Genomic DNA, 16440 nt, shown 5'->3' with positions numbered 1-16440 from the left:
TTCATTGAGTCAGTGATGCTATCTAACTATCTTATCCTCTGCTACCCCTTCTTCTTTTGCCTTCCATCTTTCCCAGCATCAGGGTCTTTTCCATTGAATTGGCTCTTCACATCAGGTGGCCAAAGTATCGGAGCTTCAGCTTCAGCCTCAATCCTCCCAGTGAATATTCAGAGTTGATTTCCTTTAGTACTGACCGATTTGACCTCCTTGCAGTCCAAGGGACTCTTAAGGGTCTTCTCTAGCACCACAATTTGAAAGCATCGATTCTTTGGTGCTCAGCCTTCTTTATGGTCCAACTCTCACATCCGTACATGACTACTGGAAAAACCGTAGCTGTGGTAATAGAGTCCGCCAGTTCTGTTCGAAATTATCAGAAACTCCATGAGTCAGTCATGGCTCAACTTACATAGGCACCTGTCCTCCTGTATCAGCCTTATGAGGCTTGATTTCTTTCTTACTGTCTTCATCATCACAGTGAGATTCCTGGAGCTTGGTATAAGTCAGTTTGAAGGAGTTTTTCTCTTGAGTCATGTTACCAAATACTGGTCTTTGTGGGGTTGTACAGCCAGCAGCACTGGATATTAGATCTAGTGTTTATCTCCACAACTCAGTCACCTTGCCAGAGACTTTAGTATGAACTCTTGTCTTCCCAGATCAAATGTAAACCTGAGCTTCTAAATGACTTGGCAATCTATTGACAAATCCCACAGTCTGGCATTCTGTTCACCATGTGCGATGGTCTCAGAGCTCAGTGTTATCTGCCTGACAGCTCATATAATATTTACAGGTTGTTATTCGTGAGGAATTTTAGTTAGCCATAAAGATTTTCACAGCCATGCCAGACATTAGAGGTCTCATTCATCACTCTCGTGACCTTCCCCTCTGGAATGTAGCCCATCTGTCTCAGCTGTTGAAATCTTTATGGAAAACCTGCCTATCTTTGAAAGTTTAGTAAGTGATCTGAAAGTTTTCATTGAATCTTTACTTTTGATATATGGTATAGATATATAAAATACTATTCTTATTTTAATTTAATGTCCTGTAAAGTGTTACATTTAACTTGACCTTTCATTTAAATGACAGAAAACTTACTCTGGCTACAGGAGCTCTATGGATCACATCAAAAGAAAATAGAAATCATACAGAAAGCAACTGTGGTGGGGGAAAATGATCTATACATACACATCTCTACATACACATACATTTGCTATTAATAACTACATGAAAACTGAAACCCTGTATTATAATCTTGATTATGACCTTAGGAAGTGAAAAAAGTAGAAATAAGTTTTTCATGTAATTAATTATTATAAGGGCTTCCCTTGTGACTCAGCTGGTAAAGAATCTACCTGCAATCCGACCTGGGTCCAATCCCTGGGTTGGGAACATCCCCTGGAGAAGGGAATGGCTACCCACTCCAGTATTCTGGCCTGGAGAATTATTATAAAGGAGACCAGAAACAAATTCCATAAATAAATGAATCAAACAGGCTGGTTTATAGGACAGAAGAGAGGCGTGACTAACCTTCAGATGATCCCCCGCTGCATTCACATTATTCTCCTGTCATACACCATTTCTCAAACACGTAGTTAGGACCTAATACTGCTACTTCCCCTCTGACTACCTGCTCCATCAACTTGTCTGATCTGGTTCAGTCTTCAGCACTCCTGTAAAATTGCTCTGTCGAGATCAACAGTGATCTTGTGAGCCATACATATTTCTCTTGTATACCCTTAGTCCATTGGGATCCACTGTAACTCATACTTCACCATCTGGCTATCCTTTTTGTGTTTCATCCTACTTCACTCTAGTTTCTACATTATCTTTTTTGGCAGCTTTTCTATTGCCACTACCATTTTGGTGCATTCCACAGGATACAATTCCTTTAACAGCCTTCTCTCCTTAAAAGAGTCCAGCCATGAGTCTTTTCTGGTGGTCCAGTGGTTAAGACTCTGAACTCCCATTGCAGGGGCCCTGGATTCCATCCCTGGTCAGGGAACTATAGCCCACATGCCACAACTAAGACCTAGTGTAGCCAAATAAATATAAATAATTTTTTTTTTAAAGAGTTCAGCCATTTTTATAGCTTCGGCTACTGTATAGTACTTACAGTCTTAATCTTTCACTTGAGTTTCAGTGAAAAGACCCATCTTCCAAGTATTTTCATCTAAACACATAATTCATCTGAAATTCACCTTCCAGTTTATTTTTCCTGTCCGTGAAACTCCTAATTGCCTACTAAATACATCTTAGAAGTATAGAGTCATCTATGATTTCTTGCTTTCACTGGACACCAAAGTCACTTATGAACTACCTCTCAAACTCCACTCTCCTACCTCTATATAACCTCTTGTGTATATAGTACCTCAGAACAATCTTATCTTTTCATCATCCAAATCCTCTGATTATAAAACAGTCTATGACCTGCTATTTCCCATTGTATCATATGTCAACTAATCTGTTCAACACTCACACTGATGAATAGTGGACAAATGGTCTACCTAAGAATGAAGATTCTGTTGGGAAGATGGTGTTGGTCTAGGCAGACAAAGATGAAGAAAAAAGTTACAGAAGCCTAGGCAGTTAGATAATGTTCAAAGATTTTTCTCTCTGGCCCACTTTATACTATATGAAGCACATTCATAGTAGTTAAAACTGGATCTGAAGGTGAAAGACAAATGCTGCCCAGTTGAGACAAAGAGATTGATCCCAGGACTACTACTATTCAGACAATATCCCATAACTATGTGATAGCAACATGATTTGTATGGTGATTAACATTTTGCAAAACAATTTCATATTGATTTTCTCATTTTATCCTGATAACATTTCACTAAGGGAGATATCATTATTCCCATTTTGCATATAAGAAAAATAAGGCTCAGGGAGAGAACAAAACTTGCTTAAGATCATGCAGTGATGATGGTGTCAGGACTCAAATCCAGCCCTTCTGAATCTGTGTTCTGGACACCCTTAGCGATCCAGATACCCCTCTAGACTCTGAGCCGGGATTTGAGGTAGAATGCCCGTGTGCTGAATGCCTTTTTGATCTCAAAAAGTTTATTATCTATCACGGAAAGAGGAGATGGGAAAGGCATGTTCTCAAATAGTCCATTGAATTACACAATATATCTAACATGCCTTGAGAATTGTACCAATGGAGTGCCATTGACCTGTTGTGGACTGTAGATTTTCTCTTTCCACCTTGACCAGTAAAGAAAGACTCCTGTTGGCAAGAACATAATTTATATAAAGTGCCTTTAAAATGTTCATATCCTAGAATCAAGTAAATATACTTCTAGGAATTTTACTTAAGAAAATTAACAAAGATGTGTGCAAAGATTTATCTACAGAGATGTTCATTGCAGCCTTATTTATACCAGTGAAAAACTAGAAACAACCTAAATTGTCCCGAAGTGGAAACTTCTAAAATACAGTTTAGTACTTCTACTAATGAAATACTGTTCAGTCGTTTAAAATGATGTGAGCAACCACAGATGGTTTGGGTAGGTGAAAGTGGCTAGTTAGAAGCAGGTTTGGCTGCATGTAGCAGAAAACTCAAATAACAGTGACTTACACAAAGTAGGAGTCTCTAAGTTTCTCACATAGAAATTCAGAGATAAACTGAAATGATAGCTACATATTGGTCAAGAACTAGATTTCTCTATGATACAAATGAACGTGTTTACAAAACAGAAATAGATTCACAGACTTAGAGAACAATCTTACGGTTGCCAGGAGTAAGTATGGGAGGAGGGGATAGTTAGGAAGTTTAGGATGGACACGTACGTACTGCTATATTTAAAACGGATAACCAACAAGAAGCTGCTATATGATACAGGGAACTCTGTTCCATATTATCTGGCCTGAATGGGAGGGGAGTTTGGGGGAGAATGGTTACATGTATATGTATGGCTGAGTCCCTTTGCTGTCTGCCTGAAACTATCACAATATTGTTAATTGGCAATACTCCAATATAAAATAAAAGTTTAAAATTTTTAATTAAAAAGTCAAAGAATAAAAGACTTTAAGAAAATAAAGTTGAAAAAACAGATTTCTCATATACGTTTAAAACTTTATTTGTTTTTTATTGGAATATAATTGCTTTCTAATGTGTTAGTTTCTGCTGTACCACACAGTGAGTCAGCTATATGTATACATATATCCTCATCTTCTTGAGCCTCCCTTTTTCTCAGCCATTCTTAGTGCATAACTCTTGTAGCCTAAGTTGTGAGGGTCCTGCCCATATCCCCTCTGGCATTCACCATAGCCAGGCTCACCAAAACTAGACTTCAAACTACACATACCTGTGACTCTGCCTTTAAGGGCATCTCTGGCCATCAGCACCTGCTCATCAGCACAAGGAGCATACCGGAAGTGCCAGAGAGTTAAAGACTTCACCACGCTCCAGGAATAGCCCTCAAGCAATAAATAAATATTTATTTATTAAATTTACCATTCCCTTGCCCTTCAGGTGTGCAGGGGATAACTCTTAAGTGTGTCCTACACTGAAGCCCCAGCTGAACTGAGCCCCAGCCTGCCCAAAGCAGTAAAGCATTCTTGATCAGCTTTCTTCCCTTTCCTGACTCACTTCCGGCTCTTCTCCCAGTGCTTCCCTCCATCAGGACTCTTAACTCCTCACACTCAGACCCTTGTGCCTGTCTGTTTCTGGGGAGCTGCAACCAAGACGGCTTCTGTTCTCCTGGCTACTATAGCTCCAAACATCATCACATCCAAGGCAGGAAGAAGGCAGGTGGGAAAAGGGCAAAGCTGCCTTTCAGTTCAGTCAGTCTTTGAAAGAACTTTCCCGGGAGCCTCACCTGAATACCCTCAGCTAACATTCTCAGGACCTTGGGAACATTGCTGCACCCAACAGTTACAAATGCTGTTACCAAAGAGACTTGGTGGCAATCCAGGATACACTTGTTACTAGCTGTGTGACCCTTTACTAGCTGAGTTAGTTTACTGACTGTTTCTGAGCTTTATGTGTAACAATGGAATTGTTGCTTTATGTGTAACAATGGAATAGCGTGACCATGGTGGGCATTTGGAAGGATTACATTAAGAAACATACAATGCATGGTACAGAGTAGACATGCAATAGCTGTGTTTTCTCCATTTCCTGAATCATCTGACTTTGAGTAATACACCAAAATTACCATCTAATACTTACTGATTTATGACCTCAGACATGTCTTACCATGTGATCTTAACTGTGTGATCATCTGCAAAATAAAAATAATAATACCCACCTCACAAGTCACTCTGACTATATCAAATGAGCTATTTGAAGTCACATTTCAGGCACAGAGAGGGGTTTTCCTTTCTCCCCCAACCCCTCCCATCACTTCCTCTAGATCAAGAATTTTCAACAAAGTGATATTGCCCCCAAGAGGGCAAAAATTGGTTTTGGGGAGATGTAAAACTCATTATCTTTATATGTGAAGCACAGATACATACAATGCAGAAACTGATACAGATATAGTATATCTGTGGAATAGGGTGATTAGGAGCAAAAAATAGACTGAAAAAAATAGACTTCAGTACATGGAAGTTCAGTAAAGAGAAATAAAGGTGTTTTTCTGTGTTGATCTTCTTAGAAAGAAAAGATACCTTGAACTGGGGACAGAGAGTGGGGAAAGGTTGAGAAATGTTGCTCTAGAGTTGATCTTGATAGACTGAGTCCATAGAACCCATCCCTGGAATCCGCATGCTTCTGAGCTGGCCTATCTTCCCCACTGCCTTTTTCATAACCCCCACAGATGAGGTTTCTCTTTTGTCCCCAGTGAATTGGTGGGTTTTATTTATTTTTATAAACCGTCCCCACTTTCTTTTGACCCAAGTTATGTCATTAAACTCCAAAACCACCAAATATAAGAAAGGTAGAAAGATTACTAAATGTAGGAGGGTCTGAATTCCAGAGAATGCACTTTTGGCACAGGTTAAATAATACTAGCTTTGTTTCTAGTTTTCTGGTTAGGCCCCTGTGTTGATTAAAATATGGCTTAACACCAGGGTGCTTCCCCTTGGCCCATTCTGTTCATCATGCATTAGAAAATGGTAGAAATGAGAACTTCCCCGAAACAGTGGAGCCTGTGTTGGTGATTTTCAAAAACACCTCGGGCACAATATTGAATCCTGTCACCTCAAGGGAGGAAAGACATTTGAAGGTAGAACCGTTACCCTTTCTTGCTGTTGATATCATACTGCTTCTGTAACAAAGGGGAAATGCAGAGGTTGGTTTTGGAATAAATAAACTCATGTGTAGTTTGCTATTTAAATTCAGTAGACAATACCACACGGTGCTGCTGCCGTACGATAATGGATGGTGTTTACCCTTGAGAATCTGAATCACAAAGCTGCACTGGAATTACATGTAGCAGTTATAGAAACATCTGTATAAGAAAATATCAAAGGACAGCAGAGTGTCATAAAAACTATTTGCCAGTAAATCTGCGTGTGATGGGCTAGTAAAAGTGGACACGTTAGGCATAAGAGATGTGTCTGCCGATCATGTAGGCTAGCTTTGTGAGGGATGACAAGCTTCCACTGGTACCTTAAGATAAGAAACAGCTGTTGTTGGCATTGGCATTCCTGCGAGAAGTGAAATGATAATTCTGAAACACTCTTGCGAGAGTTACCGTATATGTGACCAACTTTGGAATATATGCAAGACCAGAATCCAGCAGCCCCGAGCTTTTGCTCAACAACATTTTAGCAATTTCCTGAGGAGGAGTACTGATTCCAATCACATAGAACCATTGTCCGATTGTGTGGTACTTCTAAAGCAAGTAGTTGCCGTGTGTGTGTATGTGGTAGGGATAGAGGGCAGGGGCAAGATGGAGGAAGGCTGTTATTTTTCTTTTTTATTGCATCAAGGACATTTTTTGGTATAAAATTTCTGACTTTCAAACGATGACTGCAAAGCAGTTGCTTAGGTGCATCTATGAATTGTGAGTCAAAGAGGAAAAAACATCTTTCAACACAAAAGCTTCACTGAATCTCACCATCAGATCTGTTTAATAGCTACACAGAAAGGCAACGAGCTTTTATTTTAGAAGGTAAAAAATTCACCATTTTCATATATAATTTCTATACTCTCTATAAAAATTAATAAAAACTCCAATTACAAGAGCTTAAAATTTCATATTGATCTGGAACTTACCTTTTTGTAGAATTTTTTTTTAATTATATCTGTTCAGCTTTTTAGTTCAAGTATATTCTTAACTACTACTCTGGCATTTTCTGGGGAATTTTCTTTTCCTTTTAATGTTTAACTGTACAAAGTCCACTATAGATGCCTGGTGTGGGCCTGGCCATTCACTCAGCAGGCATTCCACTTTTCCTCTGTTTCCTGCTAGATTTTCTGCTTGAAGGTTGTTCCATTCAGGCCGAGCACCCCTACCCAGCCAGCACCCCACCCAGCAGCCAATAGAACAGACTCTTCTGCTATCAGAGGACATTCTCGGCAGCCTCCAGATCAGACTTTCTGGATGAGATGGTTGGATGGCATCACCGACTCGATAGACATGAGTTTGACCAAGGTCCAGGAGATGGTGAAGGACAGGGAAGCCTGGCGTGCTGCAGTCCATGGGGTTGCAAAGAGTTGGACATGACTGAGCGACTGAACAACAAAAGAATAATAGGGAACTGGAGAAGGATGATCAGAGAAATGGTGCAGCTCAGCCCATAGCAATCTTTATGAAAAGAAGAACTATTCCTTCTCTACTTAGCCATCCATAGCCTTGGCAATACAGTCAATGCAAACTCAACCAAGTACTCCCTGGAGTTCTCTTCTACCTTCTGATTTTATGCTATGGTTTTAAGAAGTAGGCACCCCGAGAAACCAGGAGCCATGATTTCTGGCTCTCCACCATGTTTCATGCTAGAGAAGGCTTGGGTTTTTAAGTTCCCATAAGAGCAGACTGCCCAGTCTGCTCAGGGAGTTCAGCCTAAATCCTCAGATAAGGTCTTATTACTGTCTGTACTAATCTGGTCAAGAAAACTGTGTCCTAGAGAAGAATAATGGACAAGAGGAGAGTTGGGCAGACAATGACAAAGGTAAAAGAGAGAAAAATAGAAAAAGAAAGGGAGAGTTTGAAGGCAGGGACTACTTCCAAAAAACAGATAAATGTCTTTTTCCTCCATATTAAAAATCTGTCCACCAAAATGAAAAGGCATAATTAGCAGCTAAATACAGATTCATGTCTTATATCTGTTAAATGACATATTGCCAAGGTACAAAGCAGCATGTCTGGTTGAAGGTTGGGTGGTTTGAGCCCTCTATTACTCTATATAAAACAAAGAGTCTGTAGTTTCATTACCCTTAAATTGTCTGGCAGTGGGCAAAGTTTTATTAGAAGCTGTTCTTTCATATTATGCAGTGTAGTTAGGGATATATTAGCTTTGACGTTTTCTTACATCTCAATACACTGTGGACTGAATTTACTGTGAGACTAATTTAGAAGGGAGATTTTCATAGGAGGAAGTAATGGTCAACATCAGCTGTGCTTCAACTTATAAGCAGGATGACAATTCAGGGGAAAAATGGACATACACGTAAAATTACTGGTTGTTAATAAGAATGCTTCTTATATTTATATGCTTGATGCAATTCTGTGTCTCAAAACTGGAGTTTCTTAAAACTCTGTTCAGGAGGAAGATTTTATTATTAAGGAAATGGTATAATGTCTCCTAACATGATCATTTTCTCTTAAAGAAGCCAAAAAACCCCATCATATTAAACCACACATAAAAGGTTGTTCAACTTTGGAAAAGAAAAAAAAAACACAGCACTACAAGTTAAGCATTTAAAACACTGTTTAAAAGTGATTTATTTGAGTGATATACAATCAAGTTGTTATGAAACGAATTCCCAGTATGTGAAATTTAATTTCACCTGTAGGATCCATCACTCATCATCAAAGTTTTATTACACTCTAGTATCAGGTGCCATTCTCTCACTTGAGGTTATCTTTTCTAATCAGATCATGCTGGTCACCTGACATTTTTGAGGCACCAATTAAAACATGTCATCAGTAAATGAAATTGAATTCTGTTCAAACCAAATAAAGAGGAAAACTAGCATATCAGAGTGATAAGTGGAGTACTTTAGTGTCAATAACTTAGAATATAAATATATCATAGAGGGATGTTTCAGCTGCTAAACTAATAAAACCCGGTCAATCGAATAGTAAAAGATACTGCAAAACAGCAACAGGAAGTGTTATAAGAACAGCGCCCAATGGAGACACATAAGAGAAAACCTGTACACATTCAGTTTCTTATCTGCTCTATAGGTATAGCAGTGGAACGTTTTTTGTGTTTTTTCCTTTGCATTTATCTTTGTGCCTGAATGAGTTCAATTTCACTTATATCAGGACAGAAACTTCAGAACAGCACATTAATCCATCCTGTCTTCATGGGCAACTGAACAAACAGACCAATATCAGTGTAAAATTGTAATTCTGGAGATTAATGCTGTCTTTCTTGTTTGCCTTGAACTTGACCTCTTTGCCTTTCTTTCCCCCCTTTTTTTTAGCTTCTGTCCAGGGTCCCTGGGAGAGAGCCATCTCACCAAACAAAGTGCCCTACTATATCAAGTAAGTTGAAAACATTAAGTTCTCAAAGAGGCATGTATTTTGGCTAATATGTATATTCACAGATGAATTTATTTTTAAAACTCGATGTTAGCCTGGCCTACAATACCTAGTTCTTTCTTCCCCAAAGAAGCTTAGATAATTAACTCATGCTACAGTGACCACTGAAAACTTGCTGATGCCACAGGGAGGTACCTTTCGGAAAAGTCCAGTTAATGCAACATACATGTTATGGTTTGTGATTGGAGGTGGTGTGGATTTCGTGCAATAGAATAGAAACTGCCTCTAATATTATGGAGAGTGGCAGTGAATACTTACAAGAACCATTTTCTTTATCCAGGGATTTTTCCCACATTTCTTCTTTAGACAAAGATGGAAGGTGTCTACAGCTATCTGTCCACAGACTGTTTTAGGTGAATAAATACTTGATGTACCCAAAGGCAGGCAGTAATAGTTCTGGATTTGTGGAGCTGAGGTGTTCATTCTCAACACATAGCACTTGGCATTTTTCACATAACAACAACAAAAATGATACTGTTTTCAGGGGCCATTTATGTCGGTCAAAGGCATACAGGTTCTTAGAAGCACCTTCTGCAAGATGCTGTATGAAATACAAATTATGATACATTGGGTTGCCATGAAAGAGAGAGGAGAGAGAGTATTGAGTTATTATGGTACCTTAACAGTTACTCATCAATTGTGTAATTGAGTCCAGCTTAAATTTAAGTTTCAGTCAGCTACCTCAACAACAATTTAAATAAATCAGATTCACGAAATAGTCTGCAATACCAACTTAAGTCTTTGAACTTGCTTCCACTATCAGTCTGACTAAAAATATGAAATGTTTTTCCATCTTTTCAGCCTGCCATCTTTTATCAAGTCTGTTTTTATTCTTCCACTGCCCATCAATCCTTCATAATTCAGTTCGCAAGCAATAAGGGCAGTCCTAGATCTTCATTACTACAGTTCTCAAGAAATTGGATTTCATGCCTCAATTTTGTTAACTCAGAAGAATGGGATTGAGGGGATGTTTTTGGCTCTTCAAGGAGAGCTATATTCTTTAGGAAAGGTGGTCTTACAAAATTTTTCCAGATAGGGTTTCTCTCACTTTAAAAGTTCTACTTCAGTGTGTTTTAATCCTACTTTTTAATTTTCCAATTTCAAATTTTATTTTATTTTTGTTGTGTATAATTATTTAGTCACTTAAAGCACATGGTTTAACACCTATTTAAAATCACCCATTCTCTTAAATAATGTACTGATTTGTAGACATGAACTGTATTGCTTTACATGCACTATATATTTTGTGGAGCCATTTTATTCAAATTCCTCCCAGTCTTCTCCTACATCAGTGTCTTCATCATCACAGATTTCCATTTCTGACTAAGACCTGCTCCTTTTTCAATCCATTTCTAAAACTCTCACTTTATCCAATTCCTTTATGAGCTAAAATAAAAACTCCTTTTGTGACTCAGATGTTAGGATCACCTGAGAGTCTGAGACATCTTTAAGCCATCATTCTCCAAACTGTTACCTGTTTGGGGTTCATTAAGTGTCTTGTGGGATTCCTAGAGTACCCCCTCATCCCACTGTCCTTTCCCAAAATATGTATCTTCTCCCTGATGTTACATCTCCTTTGAAAGATTCCAGCACAGTGCTGTGAAACAGTGGAAATGAATTCGGTCCAAAAAAAATGAAAAGAAAACGAATCCAGAAAAGCTATAATTCCTCCCTGTACCTTAGACTCTTACTGCTCCTCGATAGGATCAGAGAACAGCCACTCTCTATTTTTCTTCCTGTTTGTCCAGAGCTCCTTCCCCAACTTTAAGATTATGGTGGCGATTTGGGGAGGGGCACAGATCTGGGAATAAGAAAACTTGACTTCTGGTCCCGAATCTGTGATTAGTTGATTGTATGGCCTAGGGCAAGTCACTTCACCTGCCCAAAGCTTGGTTTCTCATTTCTCAAATGAAGAGTTGGACTAGATGACATACATCTAAGCTCCTTTGTAACTCTAGGAATCAAAGTGTGTGACTGGTTCCATGGTCTTGTCCAAATTCAAAATCTTTAAGATCTCAGCCTTCTTTTTCAAGAAGTTTAATCTTTATTTTTTAAAAAACATTATTTATCTTCATTATTAACAGAATATAAATTCTCAGTTTTAAAAATAACACAGAAATTCTATTTTTCCACTGTGAATTAGCTTCACATATGCCCTCTCAGTCCACTCCAGTTTCTCCAGGTACCATAGGAGCTTTGGTCTTGGTGTTTAATTTAGCACTATTATTCTTCCTAGTTTAATGGTAAGAAATATAGAACAATAGGCAGGAAAATGAGCAGAGAGGTGAGTATGGAGACCTTAAAAGCCTCTGAAGTGATCAGTCCCTCAGAATTAAGAATTACCTAATTTCTCAAAGATGTCCCTGAAACTTTATAGAGATCAATTCTCTGTACAATTATAATCTCCTTGAAATTAGAGATTGTGCAGTTTCTCAAATATACTCTTAAAATGTTAAGCCATAATATAGGGACAACACATGTTCAGAACATTGCCCATAAACAGATTATTGATGTCCTTTGCGATTTATTATTGCACATTACTACTCTCTAAAATATTATGCTTATACCAAATGACTTTGTACAAGATCCAGTGTACCTCATGCCCTGGCAGATGCCATTCATAGTTTGAGATGCCTTATTGATCTACAAATAACAATAATGATAGTGTTTGTAATGACATCATTTCAACCAGCTCCCATTTGTCCTCATCTTATTTGTCCTGACTTCCATGCAAGAGTTTTTAACCACATATGTCCAGCAGCAGAAACAAGTGTTTCCTCTGGATATTTTTTTAATGCTACATAATAGTTCCTTTTCAATGCTGAAATAAACTGATCATCCACATAACAAGAAGTTTCTATACCAGTAGCACAGTTCCAGTTAGTTGCTGAGTTGGCCACTCATCCTTGAGGTTGTAACAATATCTTCTGCTCTAGATAGCCAATCAACTAATGTTTACGCCTGCATCCTAACACTGGCTTTTCATATGATGCTAAGAACCTTGATTTTGAAACTTCAAACTACACGTTTGTCTAGTTTATTAGTCCACAGCATACATCATTGTTACAGTCTTCATTTTCCCTTCCCCTTGGGGCTCTTCTTCTCCTGCCAGCCTCTCTTTCAGGTTATTTGATTACAGCTTTCACTGCCACTGAAAAAATAATCACCAACAATGTTCAACCTGTTACAACTGCCTTTTCCACTCTCTGCCATTTTGTAGTTTTTTGGCCTATTGTCAAACTCATGAAAATTTCAATATAATAGCCTTTAACCAGCTGCTGCATTCTGTTAGAATTTCTTTCACCTTTTTATGTTGCACACTCCCATATGGGTAAACCACGCAGAGCCAAGAGCTGGGACTCTCTCTTGCTTTCTTAATGAGTTATAAAATTATTTTTCTGTGTTCTGGACTGTCAGAAGAATTTAGGAATCCCAAACTTGCATGCAACATGTTTTTGCATAGATGACATAATAAGAGCATAAGAAATTGCACACTGGGTCAGACCCACAGGACAACTAGCCCAGAAGTCTGACCCACATGCAAACAATAGCTGTGTTGTCAATTAACCTAGTAATTTTCATTTCAAAAATATCAGGATGTGTCATGACCATTTCTTACAATGCACTGTGCAATCTATTGGCATTGAGTATATCCAGTGGTTTCTTAAACTTTTCCCCTCCTCCCCTTCAGTCCTGTCTTAGAAATAAGTTCTATAAACTTACTGATTTCTCTATAAATAAATAAAGATGTACTTCAGTTTCTCTTTAATCTACATCCCTTAACCTCAAGGGGCGGCCCCAATTAAGTGCTATGAAATTCAGTAGTTTAAAAATAAAATAAAATTAAAAAAAAAAAGAAATTCACTGAATACAATTCTATTTACTCAGAGTCGACTTTAATCTCACATCCCCTCACTACCTCCTTTTCATTTTCATCTTCCCAGTCTGAGAGTCTAATCCTTTTTAGGTTTTCAGTCTGCCCTTGAATGAAAGATAAGCATTTCCTTTGATCATCTTAGTTGTTTTTCCCTGGATCTTCTCCAGCTCTGTTATATCTTCCTTGGGGTGTCGTGAGTGGAATGGCCCAAATATTGGTTATTAAATTTGTTAGCATCGTCTCTAGTCTCTGTTCACTCATGAAGAAAGTAAATGCTATTCACAGTCTCCCATTGATGCACACATGGAGAAACCAATTGAGGTCATACCCATTCTACATATATTGCTTTTAGCAGAAGGTTGGTTTGTGGCTACTTATGTGTAATACCAGATCAAGTGTTTGACCTTTTATTTCTGCCAGCTGTCTCTTAGGAAGGATTTGATTTTTAGACAAGCTGGTCCTTTCCTCCTGCAAAGACGCTGTGGTTGCTAAATATCGGGAGGCATTCAGTAATGAAGCTTGGGAGAAACCTGCTGACTCAGTCACCAGCAGTACATGCCATCATTATAAATATGTCTGAAGCACTTCACAAAAGCATGAAAAGTGGGGTTCTGGGGAACATTCTTACTGTTCAGCTCTTTTTAACACACAATGTTCAAGAAACAACTCAGGTCAAAGCCGTGTCTGTCTTTTCCTGCTAGTTATTTTGGATGTTGTCTACATTTCTGTGGATGTCTAATAACCTTGATCTCTCCTCTCCATTCTCAATCCCAGGCATGTTTCTCCAGCCACCTGTTACATCTGAGTTGCTCATCACATTCTGTTGGTTTCTGCTTAGCAAAATACGATATAAAACCTCCCTGGTTGAAGCTGACAGTCACTTCAGTCAGCATTTCTTACTGCTATTGCTGTGTCACTGCCAAATTGGCTGACTGGAGTTCTCACTCTCCTGTATTCCTATGGCTACCATCCCTGTGGTTCTACTAGAACAAGCATTTGATTCTCGGCATGAAATTTTGGCCATCAGCCTGCACTTACCTTTTGCTGTTTGTGTCCTCTTGTATCCGGTTGATCTTTTCGCAGTTACACTGATGAATCTTGCTCTGAGTACCCGTGCTCCCTAACTCCAGTAGCATCTGAGTTTTGACACCACCTCCCTCCGTACCATATTGCCTCAATTTCAATTTTCTGGGCAGTTTATCAGATTCCAACTACCTCCCATGTTTAAAGCATATCTTGCCCTCATTATTGCTCCAGCTCCCTATTATATGTGCCAGGAGTTGTTCTGCTTCAAGTTTGGGCTGAGTTTATTTGTTCCTCTGAATTATTGACTTCTATTTCACTACATAATGTTTATTTAGAGAGGGAGCAATAGTTAGCTATGTATCAGCTGTAACAGCAGTCAAGATGCTAAATATCTGTTGGTTAGAATGTGGTGGAAACAGTTCTGATGAGACGGGTTCTTTAGGTCTTTATTGAATTTGTTGCAATATTGCTTGTGTTTTATGTTATGGTTTTTTGGTTGTGTCCTGTGGGATCTTAGCTCCCTGAACAGAGATCAAACCTGCACCCCTTTTGTTGAATGGCAAAGTTTTAACCACCGGACTGTCAGGGAAGTCCAGAGGTGGGCTCTTGTTATTAAAAAAAACACTGGGTTATGATATCCAGCTAAGCAAACATTCCCCCATGTCTCATTCATGATACCTTACCATTCTAGGAATGCTTCTAATCTTCAGATGTTCAGTTTGAATGTTGGTTGGGATTGGCAGAGGTGTCCTTAGTTTTTCTCAGAATCTAGTTTGTGCTGTTTCTGGTCAACTCCTTCACATGTATATTTTTCTTCAAAATACACCTTTTAGCAGCTGACAAGACACTATGAAATGGGAGAAATAGTAATAGACCAGGTATCAGATGACTTGAAGTCTGATTTCAACTTTGCTATTAACTAACTATTTGACCAAAGGTGAATCACTTATCTTCTCTGAGTCTCAGTTTCTCCATCTGTCACTGAAGAGGCTGCATCACATGGTATCATAGGTCATGTCCAGTCCTGACATTCCCTGATTTTATGAATGTTGACTTTGAAAGAGAAATTATTTATAATAGTTTCCAGAGGAGTGAAAATGAATCTTCATATCGCCCTTGAGGTTTCTTATTGCACTATCAATCTTACCAGGATAGGAAGGACAAATACTGTGAAACTTTTTCCTTAACTGTTTAGCACCATTGATAATAAGAAGCGGATGTAATAGAGAATCAGCTGTCAGTCTTTGAGGATACTGGTGAGTATTTCTGGGTAATTAAATTTGTGGAATTGCTGCCAGAAGCCTGGTGCTCTGACTTTTCAAAAGGCTTTGAACACTGAGATAACCCAGAGGTCAGTCTTCTCTGCTGTGCTTTCTCCTCCGCAGTTTGATGCTTCCAGAGGTCATATTAGCTGAGTCTCATTAAGCTCTGCAACCACAATGAAGGAATGGTCAGTAATGCGTACTTGATGATACAATCTTGAAAACAGGTCAGCTTAAGATGGTAACTGAAAGAGAGTGCAGGAGATGCCACAGTGTCATATGGGGTGCTGATTCTGGCCTTTGCTTTTGTACATCTTGTTGGTAGCTGTAGATGTTACTATCTTCTGTCTCATAAGGCTCACAAAAAAATCTCACATCTTTCCTTACAGTTTCATAAGCTGATACATAGAACCTCAACTGAGATAATAGAGTTTATGAGGATAGGTGCTGTGTGTCTTTTTCTAGCATAGTACCTCACAGATAGCATGCACTCAGTAGATATTAAAATGAATGAATAAACAAATGCATACAAGAAGCTTCACATGCTTTCCAGTTGCCTGGCCCCTTTTACTTTCAAAAAATCTTCAGGTGTCTGTGTGTCCATTTAGATCTACCA

The 16440-nt window shown here is 38.7% G+C and overlaps 1 protein-coding gene across 10 annotated transcripts in view; it reads left to right on the top strand.

Annotated features, from left to right (window-relative positions):
• Window positions 1-16440, top strand: part of DMD (dystrophin) — a 2402664-nt gene that overhangs the window by 2163290 nt on the left and 222934 nt on the right. For all 10 annotated transcript variants that reach the window (XM_025277237.3, XM_045164452.1, XM_045164449.1 and 7 more), the window contains one exon: window positions 9542-9602. In XM_025277237.3, the coding sequence (XP_025133022.3) occupies window positions 9542-9602 (61 nt within the window). The remainder of the gene's footprint in view (window positions 1-9541; window positions 9603-16440) is intronic.

This window comes from Bubalus bubalis, chromosome X, assembly GCF_019923935.1.
Source record: "Bubalus bubalis isolate 160015118507 breed Murrah chromosome X, NDDB_SH_1, whole genome shotgun sequence".
NCBI classification, from domain to species: Eukaryota; Metazoa; Chordata; class Mammalia; order Artiodactyla; family Bovidae; genus Bubalus; species Bubalus bubalis.
The sequence above is the reverse complement of the archived record's forward strand: the minus strand, read 5'-3'. Positions and strand labels throughout refer to the sequence as shown.